The 19,917-nt window shown below is 34.5% G+C and overlaps 1 protein-coding gene across 1 annotated transcript; it reads left to right on the forward strand.

Annotated features, from left to right (window-relative positions):
- Positions 1–5,124: 5,124 nt before the first annotated feature.
- On the forward strand, positions 5,125–6,520 carry LOC145632746 (large ribosomal subunit protein uL16c; the record flags this gene model as incomplete). The annotated part of the gene is made up of 2 exons (XM_081685086.1): positions 5,125–5,330; positions 6,121–6,520. Coding segments are annotated over 2 exons (606 nt in total), but the record flags the coding sequence as incomplete, so codon positions are not given.
- Positions 6,521–19,917: the final 13,397 nt, after the last annotated feature.

Below are 19,917 nucleotides of genomic sequence, written 5' to 3' on the forward strand. Positions count from 1 at the left end.
AATCGATTCAATACATTTCTGGAGATCCGAACCCATTTTTTCGGATCCTTCGATAAAAAGATTTATTCTCTTCATAAAAAATAGAAGATAGAACCAATAAAGATTTCTTTTTTGATTCATCCCTGGAGTTGAATACCTCATTCAAGAATTGTTTTTGATCCAATCCGTAGGAATCAATAGAAAAGGCAAATCCCTTATGATACACCAGATCCGACTCGGTTATTGATAGAGTGAATAAATCTGCCATTTCTTGATATTTCTCTTCGGATTCAAAATTGTGGTGTAATGTGTATCCCCCCTGTTTCGGTCATTGAATAGATGAAATAAGTAAAAAAAACGAATTTTTGTTCAAGAATGAAATCTTATTGGAACTGTCCATATCCGTTCATCCTTCGGAACCATATCACATCCCAGATCTGATGAAATAGGATGAATTGAAATGGTATTTTGTAAATACTTAATTATCTTGAATATATTAAACATTTATTTATTTTTAGATCGCCTGGAAGGGGCAAAAAAAACATCTTGTGGTTTCTTCAACAATTGCGGATCTCTAGTGGACCTCTCAATAGGATTAGAACCCAGATGAAGTTCTGACCATCTGCCAGAGAAAAAAGAACGAATAGATATTGTAGGATTCTCAAGAAGTTCTTCGATTTCTTTGGATTTTATCTCTGTTCCTTCTGTTTGAAGAAAGGAAGGATCCCGAAGAATCGATCTTTCTTTTAGTTGTTGAATCTCTCTTTTATTGATTATTGTGGGATATTCCAAATCCACATTACTAATGGAATCCGAACGATCCCTAGATTGATCAGAAGATTCTTTCAATTGGCTAGAATTGGTTACTTGAACAAAACTAGATCTTGTGAAATCATATTGAATATTTGACAATAAATTTCGTACCTTGCTAAAAAACCGATCCTTATTTACCAACCACACATTGTCTAGCCAAATCTAATTATCTCTCGATACGTTCCTCAAAAAAAGAGAAAGACAATCAAACAATTCCCAATCATGGTCCTTGCGGATCGGATCATCCATGTAATATACAAAGGGAAACTCCAGATATTTGATATCTTTCTCTTTCAATGAGATCTCAATTCCAGCGACGGTTTCATTATATATCTTACAACTAGAATCCCTCTTTTTTCCGATCCTGTTCCTCCACCACCGCGAACCTCGGTTAGATTCAGGCATGATACACTTTTAGTTATTGGAAGAAACCAAGTACTCTCTTTCGGATCCAGGAAATAACTCTCAGAAATCTTTTTTCCTTTGGGAAGATAGAGGAGCGAAACAATCAGCCTATTGATATTAGAAGACCCAAAGGATTTTTCCAATGTATCATATCTGGGTCCAATGGAATTCATAGGTATAGGAAGAAGCCCTATCAAATAGAGATTTTTTTCTTTCGACCATATTTCGATTGGTAATACGGTATATAAGGACCACTACCACAAAGAGTACTACACCCTTGATCGTGAAATATTGATTGCTTGTTGAACCCTGTGAATTGGGTGAAAGTAGGATACTCCAAATTCGGGGGTCAAAGAGTTTTAAAAAACGTTCTTGGTGGAAAAAAATGTGAATGAAATATCCCACTGAATTAAATTGGGTCCATGAATCTAAGAAATAGTTAGAATTCTTAATCTCTCTCAATATCTATTTCAATTCGAAAATCCAGGATTTGATTTGATGTCCTTTCATTGATTCCTCCTAAATTGCATTGATTTATCCTAAAGATTTCATTTCAATTGAAATTTTGTTATTCACCATGTACGAGGATCCTTGCTAAGCATCCATGGATGAATGGTTAAAGCGCCTAACTCATAATTGGCGAATTCGTAGGTTCAATTCCTACTGGATGCACGCCAATGGGACCCTCCAATAAGTCTATTGGAATTGCCTCTGTATCAATGGAATCTCATCATCTATACATACGGAATTGGTGTGGTATATTCATATCATAACATATAAACAGTAAGAACAAGCATTCTTATTGAAACTCGAACTTCTCAAAACATATGAACAGTAAGAACTAGCATTCTTATTGAAACTCGAACTCATAGGGAAGAAAATCGATTTATGGATGGAATCAAATATGTAGTATTTACAGACAAAAGTATTCAGTTATTGGGGAAAAAGCAATATACTTCTAATGTCGAATCAAGATCAACTAGGACGGAAATAAAGCATTGGGTCGAACTTTGTAATAGCTTTGAATAGTCATCGACTCCCGGGAAAAGGTAGAAGGATAGGACCTTTTATGGGACATACAATGCATTACAGACGTATGATCATTACGCTTCAATTGAGTTATTCTATTCCACCTCTTAGAAAGAAAAGAACTTAAAATCAAAATACTTAATAGTATGGCGATACATTTACACAAAACTTCTACCTCGAGCACATGCAATGGAGCCGTAGACAATCAAGTGAAATCCAATCCACGAAATAATTTGATCTATGGACAGCGTCGTTGTGGTAAAGGTCGTAATGCCAGAGGAATCATTACTGCAAGGCATAGAGGGGGAGGTCATAAGCATCTATACCGTAAAATCGATTTTTGACGGAATGAAAAAGACATATATGGTAGAATCGTAACCATAGAATACGACCCTAATCAAATGCATACATTTGTCTCATACACTATGGGGGTGGCGAGAAGAGATATATTTTACATCCCAGAGGGGCTATAATTGGAGATACCATTGTTTCTAGTACAGAAGTTCCTATAAAAATGGGAAATGCCCTACCTTTGACCGATATGCCCTTAGGCACGGCCATACATAACATAAAAATCACACTTGGAAGGGGTGGACAATTATCTAGAGCAGTGGGTGCTGTAGCGAAACTGATTGCAAAAGAAGGGAAATCGGCCACATTAAAATTACCTTCTGGGGAGGTTCGTTTGATATCCAAAAATTGCTCAGCAAAAGTTAGACAAGTGGGGAATGTTGGAGTGAACCAGAAAAGGTTGGGTAGAGCCGGATCTAAGCGTTGGCTAGGTAAGCGTCCTATAGTAAGAGGAGTAGTTATGAACCCTGTATACCATCCCCATGGGGGTGGTGAAGGGAGGGCCCCAGTTGGGACAAAAAACCCCACAACGGTTATCCTGCACTTGGAAGAAGAAGTAGAAAAAGGAATAAATATAGTGATAATTTTATTATTCATCGACATAGTAAATAGGAAAGAAAATGAAAATAGAATTAGTTTCTTTGTTTTTACATAAAAAAAATATAGGAGTAATTAGCCGTGACAAGTTCACTAAAAAAAAAATCCTTTTGTCGCGAATCATTTATTAAGAAAAATTAAGAAGCTTAACACAAAGTCGGAAAAAAAAAATAATTGTAACTTGGTCATGGGCATGTACCATTATACCCACAATGGTTGGACATACAATCACTGTCCATAATGGAAGAGAACACTTTCCCATTTACATAACCGATCGGATGGTTTGTCATAAATTAGGCGAATTTGCACTAACTCTAAAGTTCCAGAGACATGCAAAAAACGATAATATGTCTCGTCGTTAAGTTTAACTTAAAGTTAATTAAGTTAATATAAAAAAATAGATTCTTATCATTTATTAATGGAGGTATACTTTATGGTTTTTTTTTAAAAAAAAATAAGAAAAGAAATCACAATTTGATGTCTTTCGTCTATACGGATCACGTCACCCAGAACCGAGACAGTGTGATGAGATAACTACAAGAGGTCATTCTATATCCATGTCTGTTGACAAAGCACTAAGAGTAATTGCTCAGATACGGGGTCTTTCCTACGTCGAAACACTTATGATATTAGAAATCATGCCCTATCGAGCATGTTATCCTATTTTTAAATTGATTTATTCTGCAGCAGCAAATGCTAGCCACAATAAACAATTCAACAAAGCAAATGTAATTATTAGCAAAGCTAACGTTAATAAAGGTATTACCTTAAATAAATTAAAACCGCGAGCTCGAGGGCGTAGTTATCTGATTAAAAAACCTACTTGTCACATAACTATTGTATTAAGAGATATAACCCACTTTGATTCATATGAGAAATTTTTATAGAGTTTACCTCCAAAAAAGCTAATAACTTCCTTAGGTATTATGTTTACAGGTCGACGACGCGAATTCTTGTGTGGTCATTTTAGAGAAAAGCATAAAATAAAGAGTTTTTTTTATACAGTATAGCCTTTATATGATGGAGTCAGTAATATGGGACAAAAAATAAATCCACTTGGTTTCAGACTTTTTACAACACAAAATCATTATTCCCTTTGGTTTTCACAACCAAAAAACTATTCAAAACGTCTACAAGAAGATCAAAAAATAAGGGATTGTATAAAAAATTATGTACAAAAAAATACAAGAGCATCCTTGGGTATCGAAGGAATTGCACGTATCGAAATTCAAAAAATAATTGATCTGATACAAGTGATAATCCATATGGGGTTCCCAAAATTATTAATAGAAAATTGACCACATGGAGTAGAAGACCTAAAAATAAATGTACAAAAAGAATTGAATTGTGTAAACCGAAAACGCAATATTGCTATTACAAGAATTGCAAAACCTTATGGGCACCCTAACATTCTTGCGGAATTTATAGCCGGACAACTAAAGAGTAGAGTATCATTTCGAAAAGAAATGAAAAAAGCTATCGAATTAACCGAACAAGCTGATATAAAAGGAATTCAAATCCGAATTGCCGGTCGTGTCGATGGAAAAGAAATTGCACGTATCGAATGGATAAGAGAGGGTAGGGTTCCCCTACAAACCACTCACTAGAAAATCGATTATTGTGCTTATACGGTTCGAACTATCTATGGAGTATTGGGAATCAAAATTTGGATATTTATGGACGAGTAATAATAAGCCTTTACTTAATTTTTCTTTTGGTATCGATTTAATGATGGAACATAAAATAACAATCTTTTTACTTCTTTTTCCAACAAACAATTTCTCATTTTGAATCCCATTTTAATCCCATAAGGTTTAATAAAAAATCGATTGACCTTTTGAAAAAATTGTTATGCTTAGTGTGTGACTCGTTGGTTTTTGTTAAAATTAAAACTATATAAACAAAAGAACAAATCACACAAAATAGAAACTCATAACTAGGAACTAATAACCAACTCATCGCATCACATTATTTGGATCCAAGAAAGCAGTAAAGATATGTTACTTTAGCCCTAACATTGTAGGAACTGCATTTTTTTGGCATAAACAATTCATTAGATTTATTGTCAAACAAAAAAAATCCAAAAAAGAAAAAAAGGATACGGATAAAAGGAAAGATGAGAGAAATAAAAAAAAAGAATCGAATAGAAAAGATATATGATTCCAATATGTAAGGTCTTTGAAACATCTCATAAAAAAAATGTAATAAAGCATTAATACAAATTAACGCAAAATTATATGATAAAAATCTGTTTCATAGAAAAAAAAAAGAGCTTCGAACAAATCACGACTAAGAAGGTTGTCTCAAGAACAAATTTCATTACGAGCTCCGTTGTAAAATTTAGACCTAATCATTAATCAAGAAGCAATGGGACAACGGAATCCGTGAATCCGTAAGATTCAATTAAAAATGAATCCTAACGATTCATTGGTAAGGATGGCGGAACGAACGAAAAACCTATTCATATTATAAAAAATGATAAATTAACTTTACAGTTAAAATAAATATAGATATTGAAAGAGTAAATATTCGCCCGCAAAAATTCCCCTTTTTTTTTTTATTTTCATTGAATTCCTCATATTTGAGTAATCCAATTTAATATAAAATAGAAAAACTTTGTATAAATCTAAAATGAAAAAGAATGCAATATTATAGAAAAAACACAAAAATATACAAAAAAGGAATAAAATTGAGATTTAAAGAAATTTAAATTGGCTATTTATATACCCAAATGAAAATATCTAGTAAACTAGGTGAATCCAAAAGAATTTATTCAGTGTATTTATTCAGCGTATTATTAAATGTATATATTAATTATATAAAAAGAAAATATTCATTTTAAATGAATTGTTTCTTTTTTTCATTCACGGGGAGCTGGATGAGAAGAAACTCTCACGTCTGTTCCTGTAGTAGAGATGGAATTCCAAAAAACCATCAACTATATAACCCCAAAAGAACTAAATTTCGTAAACAGCATAGAGGAAGAATGAAGGGAATATCTTATCTGGGGAATCGTATTTGTTTTGGAAGATATTCTCTTCAGGCACTTGAACCCTCTTGTATTACTTCTAGACAAATAGAAGCAGGGCGGCGAGCAATGACACGAAATGCACGTCGCGGTGGAAAAATATGGATACGTATATTTCCCGACAAACCTGTTACAGTAAGACCGGCGGAAACCCGTATGGGTTCCGGTAAAGGATCTCCTGAATATTGGGTAGCTGTTGTCAAACCAGGTCGAATAATTTATGAAATAAGCGGAGTAGCCGAAAATATAGCTCGTCGGGCTATCGCAATAGCAGCATCAATAATGCCTATACGTACTCAATTCATTATTTTAGGATAAGAATGTGGAACTAAAGGAAATGGATCTTTTGGATAAAACAAATAAAAGTTTTTTTTAGACAAACAATATTTCTTTTTCTTTTATTTTTACATTGAAAGAACAGATAAAAACAAAATATGATTCAACCTCAGACCCATTTGAATGTAGCAGACAACAGCGGGGCTCGAGAATTGATGTGTATTCGAATCATAGGAGCTAGCAACCGCCGATATGCTCGTGTTGGTGACGTTATTGTTGTTGTGATTAAAGGAGCAATACCCAACACGCCCTTAGAAAGATCAAAAGTGATCAGAGCTGTAATTGTACGTACCTGTAAGGAACTTAAACGTGCCAACGGTATGATAATACGATATGATGACAATGCCGCAGTTATCATTGATCAAGAAGGAAATCCAAAAGGAACTCGAATTTTTGGTTCAATGCCAGGGAATTGAGACAAAACTTTACTAAAATAGTTTCATTAGATCCTGAGGTATTATAAGATGAGAAATAGGGTATTTGACTGAAAAAAAATAAAAATAGGAAATAGTGTATCACGTATATATCTTTCGTTTTGAAGTTTTTTATAATTTAAAATTTAATACTAAACTAATAATAAAGGCATGTTGATTATATCAAATTTTTGGAGTACTATTTATTTTAGTTCATCATGAGTAGAGACACTATTGTTGATATAATAACCTCTATACGAAATGCAGACATGAATAGAAAAGGAACGGTTCGGATAGTATCTACTGGAATCACCGAAAACATTGTTAAAATACTTTTACGAGAAGGCTTTATAAAAAATGGGAGAAAACATCAAGAAAGAAACAACTACTTTTTGGTTCCAACTCTGCGACATAGACGAAATAAGAAAACGCCTTATAAAAATACTTTCCATTTAAAAAGGATCAGCTGACCTGGTCTACGAATCTATTCTAACTATCAACGAATTCCTAGAATTTTAGGTGGAATGGGGATTGCAATTCTTTCTACCTCTAGAGGTATAATGATAGATCGAGAGGCTCGACTAGAACGAATTGGTGGAGAAATTTTATGTTATATATGATAATCCCTATACTATCTGAATTTGATCCAAAATTTTCGATTTGTGAACAAAAAAAGAGAAAAGACAGCTTGTCTAATATCATTCCTCTATTAGTTGATACTTTAAGGGGGTTTTGTCTGGAATGAAGGAACAAAAATGGATTCATGAAGGTTTGATTACCGAATCACTTCCTAATGGTATGTTCTGGGTTCGTTTAGATAATGAAGATCTTATTCTCGGTTACGTTTCAGGAAGGATACGACGTAGTTCTATACGAATCCTACCAGGAGATAGAGATAAGATTGAAATAAGCAGTTATGATTCAACTAGAGGTCGTATAATTTATAGACTCCGCAATAAGGATTCGAACGATTAGATAGTTTTTCGACTTTAACACTCCTTTCTATAAGAATACAATTCGAGATTCAAAATATTCAAAAACCTATTTTCTTCCAAGAATTAGATTAAAAAAAAACACAACGGAATAAAAAATATGAAAACAAAAGCTTATGTTCGTCAAATTTGTGAAAAATGCCGGCTAATCCGCAGACGAGGACGAATTATAGTAATTTGTTCTAACCCAAAACGCAAACAACGACAAGGATAACTACTATACTAAAAACTAAAAGGAACTATCTAGAATGAATTGCTAAAAGATTAGATTGATATAAAAAAACGGAAGGATTTGTTTTGACATGAAATGGATATATCCATATATCGTTGACTTATTTTTATGAGATGAAAAAATATGGCAAAACCTATACCCAAAATTGGTTCACGTAGAAATGGACGTATTAATTCGCGTAAAAGTGCACGTAAAACACCAAAGGAAATTATTCATATTCAAGCAAGTTTCAATAATACCATTTTGACTGTTACAGATGTACGGGGTCAAGTAGTTTCTTAGTCTATTTCCGGTACTTGTGGATTTAGGGGTACGAAAAGAGGTACACCGTTTGCGGCTCAAACTGCACTAGGAAATGCTATTCGTACGGTATTGGAATAAGGTATGCAACGAGCCGAAGTCATGATAAAGGGTCCTGGTCTCGGAAGAGATGCAACATTACGGGCTATTCATAGAAGCGGTATGCTGTTAAGTTTCGTACGAGACGTAACTCCTATGCCCCATAACGGCTGTAGGCCTCTTAAAAAAAGACGTGTGTAGAAATCAGAATTGAAGATATTTCAAGAGAAATAAATTATTCAAAGATATGATCAATTTTTTAAAATATTACTATGGTTCGAGAGAAAATAAGAGTATCTAGTCGGACACTTCAGTGGAAGTGTGTTGAATCAAGAATAGATAGTAAATGTCTTTATTGTGGGCGCTTTATTCTCTCTACACTTATGAAAGGTCAAACTGATACAATAGGTTTGCGATGCAAAGAGCATTGCTTGGCAAAATAGAAGGAACATGTATCACACGTGCAAAATCTGAAAAAATACCACACGAATACTCTGCCATATTAGGTATTCAAGAATCAGTACATGAAATTTTCATGAATTTGAAAGAAATAGTATTGAGAAATAATCTATATGGAACTTGTGAGGCGTCTATTTGTGTTAGGGGCCCCAAATGTGTAACTGCACAAGACATCATCTAGCCGCCTTATGTAGAAAAAGTTGATAATACACAGCATATAGCTAACTTGACGGAACCAATTGACTTGTGTATTGGATTACAACTTGAGAGAAATCACGGATATCATATAAAAGCACCACATAACATTCAAGACGGAAATTATCCGATAGATGCTCTATTCATGCCTGTTCGAAACATGAATCATAGTATTCATTCTTATGGAAATGAAAAACAAGAGATACTTTTTCTCGAAATATGGACAAATGGCAGTTTAACTCTAAAACAAGCACTTTATGAAGCCTCCCGGAATCTAATTAATTTATTGATCCCTTTTTTACATGCAGAAGAAGAAAACTTAGATTTAGAGGACATTCAGCCCAAAGTTTCTTTCCCCCTTTTTACCTTTCACAATAGATTGACTGAAATACGGAAAAACAAAAAAAAATAGCATTGAAATTTACTTTTATTAACCAATTAGAATTGCCACCTAGGATCTACAATTGCCTCAAAAAATCCAATATACACACATTATCGGACCTATTGAATAACAGCCAAGAAGATCTTATTAAAATAGAGCATTTTCGCATAGAAGACGTAAAACAAATATTTGGCACTCTAGAAAAGCATTTCGTAATTGATTTTTAAAAAAATATGACAAAAAAATGAATTTAATAGATGTATCTAGGGAAAATTCACTTCGAAGTGACTATTCCCTAGATACAAACGTCGTGTTATTTCAGAATTGAATCAATTTAAAAAAAGACCTAAAGTTAGGGATTTATCAATAGGTAATGTTGCTCCAATACCCAGCCAAAGGGCTACTACGGTACTAACCAAAAATACAGTTGTAGCTATTGGACGCCGAAATGGATTTTGGAATTTATTAACATTTTCTAAAAAAGGAACGGTTAATAATCCCGCGGGTACTGAAACCATTAAAAGAACACCTATTAACTTATTTGGTACTGTACAAAGTATTTGAAATACTGGAAAAAAATACCATTCAGGTAATATTTCCAAAGGGGTTGCAAATGGATCCGCCGGCTCACCAATCATTGATGGTTCTAAAACTACCAAGCCTACGTTACACGCAATAGTACCTAAAATTACTACAGGAAAATATATAAAAGATCATTAGGCCATGCGGGCTCCCCGTAATAATTATGCCCCATGCCTTTCACTAATTTAGCCCTTAATATAGGATCATTCAAGTCAGGTTTTTTTGTTATTAGGATAGGTGAATTATGTTCTTAGAGATTCGATTTATCCCCCGAAAGAACCGGACATGAGAATTTTTCATCATCCGGCTCGAGCTAGAATAAAAAAAACCAAATGGATCCAAAATATGGATCTTATCCATCTACAAAGGTTTCTTGTAAGAACCTATTTCTTAAATCTTACTTTCTGGAGTTGTAATTATACATGGAAAGAAATTCCGCTCTTATAAATAAAGCTCAACACCCAAGTAGGCTTACAAAGCTGATCATGCTCAAATGCTTTTTGGGTCGTCTCATACCTTGTAATTGGTGTTTATCTCCAAGTATTTTGGAGATTTTGACTTTCTATAAAATAGAAAATTATATATTTATACTACCTCTGGTTCATTTTAGTCGCAACAAAGGACATATTTGCGGAAACCAAGACAAAAGATTGAAAACTTGATTATGGGCAAATTAGGGTATATGTTTAACTATTAATTCAACCCAAAAAAAAAAATTAACCTTAATTAAATCTAGAAACCCACCACCACCAACACCACCAATCATCACCCAAACCACCCACCACCACCCAATACCAAACCCAGCACCGTCGACGCATCACCACCACCCCACGCACCCAGCAACTCGCCAGCCCACCACCACCTCATGTACTTAGCATCCCAGCAACCCCCGAACCCAACCACCACACGAACCCAGGAACCCGCTAGCCCACCACCACCTCACGCACTCAGCAACCCACGAACCCAGCCACCCACCACCACCGCCCCTCACGCACCCAGCAACCCACGAATCCAGCACCCACGAACCCACACGTCACTGATCTTCAACCACGAAACCCACACGTCGCCGATCTTCAACCACGAAATCCACACGTCGCCGATCATCAACCACGAAACCCACACGTTGCCGATCTTCAACCACGAAACCCAGCACCACCAACCCACCAAACCAACGACACCTACCCACGAAACCCGATGATTAGAAACCACGAAACCCACCCACAAAACCAAACCCACGCCGCCAATCTACAACCCCCATCGCTCTTAACACCACAAAGCCACCATGAAAAGGGGGTTGGAGGAGGAGAGAGAAAATTAAAGGGGTGAGAATTTAATTAATTAAGCTTGGGGTTTAATTTAATGAAATCAGATTTGTAATTTAATAAGAGTGTTTAAGAGAAAAAGTAAGGGCATATATGTCATTTTACAGGCCAAAAGTTTCCAAATAAGGAAAAAAAATTTTGTTCCAAGTAATTTGAACCACCCCAAAATGGAAATTGTTGCAATTAAATTGAACCGGAGGTAGTATTACAAATAAAGGGTTTACTTGTTACTAATATAGCCTAGTCTCTATTGTTCTTTAGATTCCTGGTTTCACTCCAATATTATCATAGATCAAGTCAATGCAAAGGAAATGAATGCATTTCAATACTATTCAAACTATTAATAAAATAATAATCTAGATTATATTCTGCAAAATCACACACTCGACTAGATCTTACGGAGCCCGTTCATTCATCACATGAATCAGGGTTGATCATAGAATAGATTCTCTTGAAACGAACCAACCTATCCTTTTTATAGGACTTACTTATATGGCGGTTAAACAAAAGACACGTTTGAGTATGAATTTTAATGTGATAGAAACGGACATATACCTGCACGGCCTAATTAATAGTTCAAGTCACACACTCTCATAATCCATTTTCATTTCGTAGAATTATCCTCAACTAGTTATGTTAAATAACTAAACATAAAATTTAACTAAATAAAAAATTATGAAGTTGAAGGAAAATGTCCAAATACATAGATTATTATTTTCAATAATCCATACATGTAGCAATGAAATACTATTGTTCTTCCCTCAAGTAATAAATGATTGATTGCAAATATCTATGATATACTTTTTCTATTCTGTAAGGGCTCAGAAATACCTTGTTTACGTATCATTAGAAAGTGCATTAACATAAATACGGAAGTAAGAAGAGGCAATACAAAAGTGTGTAAACTATAAATCCGAGTCAAAGTGGATTGTCCTACACTAGCACTTCCACGTAATAACTCTACCAAAGGTGATCCTATTACAGGAATAGCATCCGGCCGTACGCCCGTTACAATTTTGACTGCCCAATAACCAATTTGGTCCCGAGGTAAGGAATAACCAGTTACACCAAAAGAGGCGGTCAATAAAGCAAGAACCACACCCGTAACCCAAGTCAATTCACGAGGTTTTTTAAACCCACCGGTAAGATACACCCGAAAGACATGCAGGATCATCATTAGAACCATCATACTTGCCGACCACCGATGAACGGATCGTATTAACCAACCAAAGTTGGCTTCAGTCATTATATATTGAACAGAAGCAAAAGCCTTAGTAACGGTTGGACGATAGTAAAAAGTCATCGCAAATCCGGTAGCTACTTGTACTAAAAAATAAGTAAGTGTAATTCCTCCTAGACAATAAAAAATGTTTACATGAGGAGGAACATATTTACTGGTTATATCATCGGCAATCGCTTGAATCTCAAGACGTTCTTCGAACCAATCATAGACTTTATAGAGATAGGTAAACTGTTAAACCCCCCTAAGAACTGTATATGAGACTTTCATCTCGTACAGCTCAAGCAGACACACCCAAATACTGATTAAAAGAGATAGAGAATAGAAAGTTGCAAACTTTTTAATCCCTTGTTTTCTTTTTTCGGAAGATAGGAAGGAATACAAATCTAAAAGTTCTTCTTTGGTGTTCATAATGCCAAAATATCAAGTCGGCTCATTTGTCTTTCTCTTGATTGTTACTACAGACCTCTTGAATATTCTCTTTTCCTTTTTTCTTTCATTTGTTATTTTGTATTTGTATATAATTATAATGCGACTTTTTTTACTTTTTTATCATTGATAGGAATTTCTCTTGTTAAGACTTTATGAATCGATGGAACCCTAGATTCATACTAGAACCTTGATGATTCAATAAAACCCTAAAGCTCAGCACAAAAATTCCTTGAGTAAGAACCATTGGATCATCACTTATTAAATGAATAGGATAGGTGTTATTTTATTATTATAACTAATAATACAAAAAAAAATTTGTCTATTGGTTAAACAAAAAAGGCATCAAAAGGAGTTTGAACGAAAAAAGATTTCGATTTATACCTTCTAATTCTTTCTTTGAAAAGAAAATTTTTCTGAATCCGATCTCGAGGTTTGAATATTAAATATGAATCATAGTTCAAATATTGTTTGATCTATTTTAGCAATTCCTTTTTTCAGATACCAAAAAAAAAATCCAACGAGGTATAACCATCTCTATCAGGATAAGATGACAGACTCATTTTATGTATTATTAATAGGATCCATTCTAACAAGTCACACACTCATATTCTGGAAATACAGAAAGAAATTCTGCGATCGAACTACGAAAAGGGGATAAAAACAGGAGTCTTAAAAACGCACTTTGTATTGTTTGTATTGAAAGGCTAGAACTTCCCGGTTCTTTTGTCTTTCATTTTTTTGTTTTTGTGGATTTAATTCATTGAAATTCCATCCAGTAAAATGGAAGAATTATAAATTTCCAAAATAATAGAAAGGAATACTGCAAATAAAGCCATCACAACTCCCATCAAAGGAGTAGTTCCCCACCTAGGAGCTACTTTACCATATTTCGAATTCAAGGGTTTCAAAAGAACCCCTACGGTAGTAGATTTTGGACGAGATCTAGAACTACTCTCAACGGTATGTGTAGCCTTAAATTGATTATATTCATTGAGATCTGTTGACTTTGTATACCATTCCGTTGTAAATAAATGATTTTATCATAGATCCATTGTGGTCTTAAAATTTTATAATAATGGAAACAGCAACCCTAATCGCCATCTTTATATCTGGTTTACTTGTAAGTTTTATTGGGTATGCCTTATATACCGCTTTTGGGCAACCCTCTCTACAACTAAGAGATCCTTTCGAGGAATTAGTCGAAGTAATGAGCCTTCCAATATTGAAAGGCTCATTACTTCAATTGAAATAATGAAAAATCATTTCATTTTTTCGTTGAAATTTTAGGAGGTTCCCGAAAAAAATAGCGAAAAAAATTATCCCTAGAGTAGAGACTAATAGAAATGTATAAACCAATGCTTCCATAGATTCGATTGTGGTTTACAATTATAGCTTCCATACATGTCTACTTGAGATTATTTTCCCAATAATAATAACATAACTGTGGTAATTCAAATCAAGATTGCTCTAGTATCCTCTGTCAAATCATAAAATAGAAGCAAAAAAGCAATGTTGTATTAACTCCTTGTCTTCTTGTAGTTGGGTCTCCAATTTTTTGGAATGCGCCAAAGTCTACTTGAACATCCAAATCGGGGTCAATCCCAACAAAAACATCTCTGAATAAGGTTCTAGACCCGTGCCAAATGTGTCCGAAGAAAAAGAGTAGGAAAAAGGAAGCATGGCCAAAAGTAAACCAACCTCTTAGATTACTACAAAAAAACACCATCAGATTTCAAAGTAACACGGTCTAATTCAAAAATTTCACCAAATTGAGCACGCCTAGCATATTTTTTCACAGTAGCAGGATCACTATAACTGACTCCGTTTAGTTCGCCGCCGTAAAACTCAACAGTTACAACTACTTGTTCAATGCTATACTTAGATTCTGCTCTTCTAAAAGGAACATCAGCTCTAACAATTCCGTCCCCGTCTATTAAAACGACCGAAAAGGTTTCAAAAAAAAGTAGGCATACGTCGTACAAAGAGTTCGCGTCCGTCTTTATCTCGAGAAACGGGGGTGTCCTAACCATCCAACCGCTATTCCATAGCCGTTGTCCATTGATCCCGCTCTAAATAATCCTCCTTTCGCTGGATTATTGCCAATGTAATCATAAAAAGCCAATTTCTCGGGAATTTTCGACCAAGCTTCTGATAAAATTTGATATTCGGCTAGCCCAGCACTTTCCCGTCGGTATATTTCTTGCTGAAAGTATCCCTGATCCCATTGATAACGAGTGGATCTTAATAATTCTATCGGTGTAGTTGCTGAACCATACCACATAGTTTCTGCAACAACAAAAGCCGCAAAAAAGACAGTAGCGATACTACTAGAAAGAACGGTTTCAATATTGCCCATACGTAATATTTTGTATAATATAGGCGTTGGACGGACGAACGCTAAGATGGAATAGGCCGGCTAATATTCCTAATATGCCTAATGCAATATGATGAGAGGCTATTCCTCCTAGAACAAAAGGGTCAAAACCTTCCACGCCCCATGCGGGACTTACAGGTTATACTTTTCCATTTAGTCCATAAGGATCGGATACCCATATTCCAGGCCCGTACAAGCCTGTTACATGAAATGCACCAAAACAAAAACAAGCTACCCCGGAAAGAAATAAATGAATTCCAAAAATCTTAGACAAATCCAAAGAAGGTTTTCCTGTACGTTCATCAGAAAATATTTCTAGATCCCAATACACTCAATGCCAAATAGCTGCTAAAAAGCATAAGCCATAAAACATAATATGTGCTCCAGCCATACCTTCGTAACTCCAAATGCCAAGGTCTGTTATAGTCCCCCTTGTAATACCCCAACTAGGCCACCCCATGAATTGGTTATTCCTAAACGAGTCATGAAAGGTATAACGAACATACCCTGTCTCCACATTGGATCAAGAACGGGGTCAAATGGATCAAAAACTACTAATTCATATAGAGCCATCGAACCGGCCCAACCAGCAACCAGAGCTGTATGAATGATATGAACAGAAATCAACCGACCAGAATCATTCAATACGACGGTATGAACACGATACCAAGGAAAACCCATAGAAATACCCCTTTATAAAAAATGACACTATGTAACTTTATTGCATTGGAAAAGACTATGACTATGCAATGGATCCCTTTTGTTCAATAGATTATATTGAAACAAGGGTTAATGTTTATTCTATTCTGTTTGTAATAATGGAACAATTTAGTTTGTAGGAACTAAGCAAAACAAATCTATTTTATACCCGATAAGTAGCAATACGCAATGGGGAGTTGATACCACCGTCGATGAGTAAATGCTTTCATACTTCTTTAGTATTGGAAGGCTATATTGATAAGAATTTTCCTTTATTTATTCTGTCTTCTTAAACGAAACCTTTCTAGTCTATGCAGAAAATCGAATAAAGATTGATATTATAAAGACAATAACCCTAAATTATTACGTTTTCGCATTAAAGTGAAATAGAGTACTTGATTTTTTTTCTTTCATTTAATGCCTATTGGTGTTCCAAAAGTTCCCTTTCAAAGTCCTGGAGAGGAAGACGTAGCTTGGGTTGACGTATAGTGCGGCTTGTCAGATATCTTGGGTCATATGGTATTTCCCCGTTCTCTCTCCCGATTGAGATATCCTCCCTTTCACCGAAGAAAGATTGATTGAATCATCCAAAATTTGGAGCGTGAAATGGAATTAGATCTATTTTTAGTTTTCGGAGGATTCAAATTAATATTATCAATTAATAAAGTTTATGGTTGGCTCGAGTGGACCAAAAAAATCAAGTATCCAGGCTCCATTTATAAAAACCCAATCCCAACTGGAAATATATTGAAGTTTACTGCTATATAGTTTATTTACTTTTACTCTTAATCGTTTCAATTTCAAATTGAAACTCGAAAAAGAGTGATCTCAAGCAATCAAATAAAGTAATGATTGAATATTTAAATTGATGCAAGAAAAGATATGAAATAAAAAAAATAAATAAATTAAAAAAACAAACAAACAAGTGGTATTGGAATCATTTGCCCTATATGTGCAAATTAAAATTGGACAGATCTTTACCCGGAGTAGAGCATAAACTTAAAAAAATGAAAGAGACCCATTCAAGAACAAGAAAATGACATCGTGGTTTGAATTGGATCTCGATGATATGGTACATCAATGAAAAGTAAGTTCGATAATTTTAGTAAATTGTATTTTAATTATAGAAATCTTTTTCTATTATTCTACCGGCAATTAGGTAATTTCGGGAAAGGAGCAAAAAGTAATCTTTCTTGAAAAATATAAAAGGAGCCCCTTAATTATTCATTATAAGTTGGCAAAACCTCGATGAAAAATAAAAAAGGATATAGAATCTACACATTGATTTTTTTTCACAATTTTGTTTGAATCGTATGCATCAAAAGGTGCCTGTACGGTTCCTAAGGGATATAATTTTACCCTAATCAACCGACTTTATCGAGAAAGATTACTTTTTTTAGGTCAAGAAGTTGATAGCGAGATCTCGAATCAACTTATTGGTCTTATGGTATATCTCAGTATCGAGGATGATACCAAAGATTTGTATTTGTTTATAAATTCTCCTGGTGGGTGGGTAATACTTGGAGTAGCTATTTATGATACCATGCAATTTGTTCGACCAGATGTACATACAGTATGCATGGGGTTAGCTGCTTCAATGGGATCCTTTATCCTGGTTGGAGGAGAAATTACCAAACGTTTAGCATTCCCTCACGCTTGGCGCCAATGGGTTTTTTATTTGAGAAAAAAAAAAAACTATGCCTTCACTGTATGAAATATATTAAGTAATAATAGCATGGCACTTTGAATTCGATATGAGAAATTTTTTTTCTATTTTCTTTTCAAAACATTCGATTGGGTATCGAAATAGTAGTATGAGATGAAAAGTATTCCTGATTTTTTTTTATATCAGGAGTTCGTTGTAGCGTCACAAACTTTTTTTTATGAAAAAAACTCTATTTATGTTTGAAAGAGTACAAAAAAATTCTTCCTTACTTTTCGGATCAAAAAGAAACTTTGGGATTGCAGAACTACAAACGAAATAAATATCAAGCAACGGAGCCATTATAGTATTTTTGAACTCCTACGAAAAGAAGGGTGGTAATTGGATAATTTACTGATCTGGATCTTATCGATTCGATATTTTCTCCTTTTTCAACAGAAAATAAAAAAAGTAAATTCCATTGTAGAGCCGTATGCGCGTGCAATGTGAAAAAGATGCACGTACGGTTGTTCAATTCTATATTTTTCGTGTTATTCCGTATTTTTGCTCTTGGCCTCATTGTGTTGTGTGAGATAGAAGAACTCTTTTTATGGTATATTATCAGGGTAATGATTCATCAACCCACGAACTCTTTTTATGAGGCTCAGACGGGAGAATTTCTCCTGGAAGCGGAAGAACTTTTTAAATTGCGCGAAACCCTCACAAGGGTTTATGGACAAAGAACGGGAAAACCCTTACGGATTATATCCAAAGATATGTAAAGGGATGTTTTCATGTCAGCAACAGAAGCCCAAGCCCATGGAATTATTGATCTTGTCGCGGTCGAATAAATTGGATAAAAAAAAAAGCGAAACATTTTAAATTTTTTGTTGTTACTGGGTTTACCATTCTGGGTTTAATATTCTATTAACTAGAAATACTTTCGGTTAGGATTGATCTAAAACAGCCCATTATGTATACAATTCAGCATGCCAACTATTAAAAACTTATTAGAAACACAAGACAGCCAATCAGAAATGTAACAAAATCCCTCGCGCTTCGGGGATGCCCTCGGCGCCGAGGAACATGTACTAGGGTGTATGTGTGACTCGTTCCGATTATGAGCTGGAACAAATGCAAAAGAAAGCATTTTTCCAGTATCAATGATCAGTTATGGTGAATAAAATAGTATAAAACTCCTGTCACTATCTAAAACGAATAAATGAAAAAGATCTATTCATCTATTTGGTATGAAATTTATGGTTTCTGTAAGTCTAAATCGGATTTAAGATACGAAAATGAAAATTTTCCATCGATAGCGAACGTTATCCATTTAGCGGGGAATCCTTTTTTAAGAGCAAAAAATGTCTGCTCCCATTTTTACAAGAACGGACTAACAGGATCAGCTATCCAGCTAACTTTCAAAATTACATACCGTTACTGTATAGGTGGATCTCGTTGTGAAAGACCTATTACTGGATAATTCATGGGTAAAGCCAAAATGTTTGAACTATACAGGTTATTAATAAGATTTTGGAAATGAAGTAGAAGGAAAGGGCTCCGGTGTATAGAAAGGACCTCACCGTTTAAAAAGGAACCATAGAAACGAAGGAACCCACTATTTCTTTAATCATCTATATTTAACTTGAATTTATATTTTTTTAGTTACTTTTGTTTGATACATTAATACAATTTTTTTTTTTTTTGTCTTGTTTAAAGGTGAAATGTAAAAAAAAAAAAAAAAAAAAAAAAAGAAGAAAGAAAAAAAAAATAGTGGTTAGGAAGGTTATAGTAGCAAAAGCCATTGGAATTTTTATTTTATACATTGGAAAAATTGGTTTTGTTATTGATAGAGCAGGAGAAAAAAGAATAACTCAAGAAAATAAAATTAATAAGTTATTCATCAAAGTTACATTTATTCAATGACTAGAGTTAAACGAGGATATATAGCTCGAAGACAAAGAAACAAAATTCGTCTTTTTGGATCAAGCTTTCGAGGGGCTCATTCAAGACTTACTCGAACTATTGCTTGGCAGAAAATAAGAGCTTTGGTTTCGTCTCATCGGGATAGAGATA

Source organism: Chenopodium album, chromosome 5 (assembly GCF_948465745.1).
Source record: "Chenopodium album chromosome 5, dcCheAlbu1.1, whole genome shotgun sequence".
Lineage (NCBI taxonomy): Eukaryota > Viridiplantae > Streptophyta > Magnoliopsida > Caryophyllales > Amaranthaceae > Chenopodium > Chenopodium album.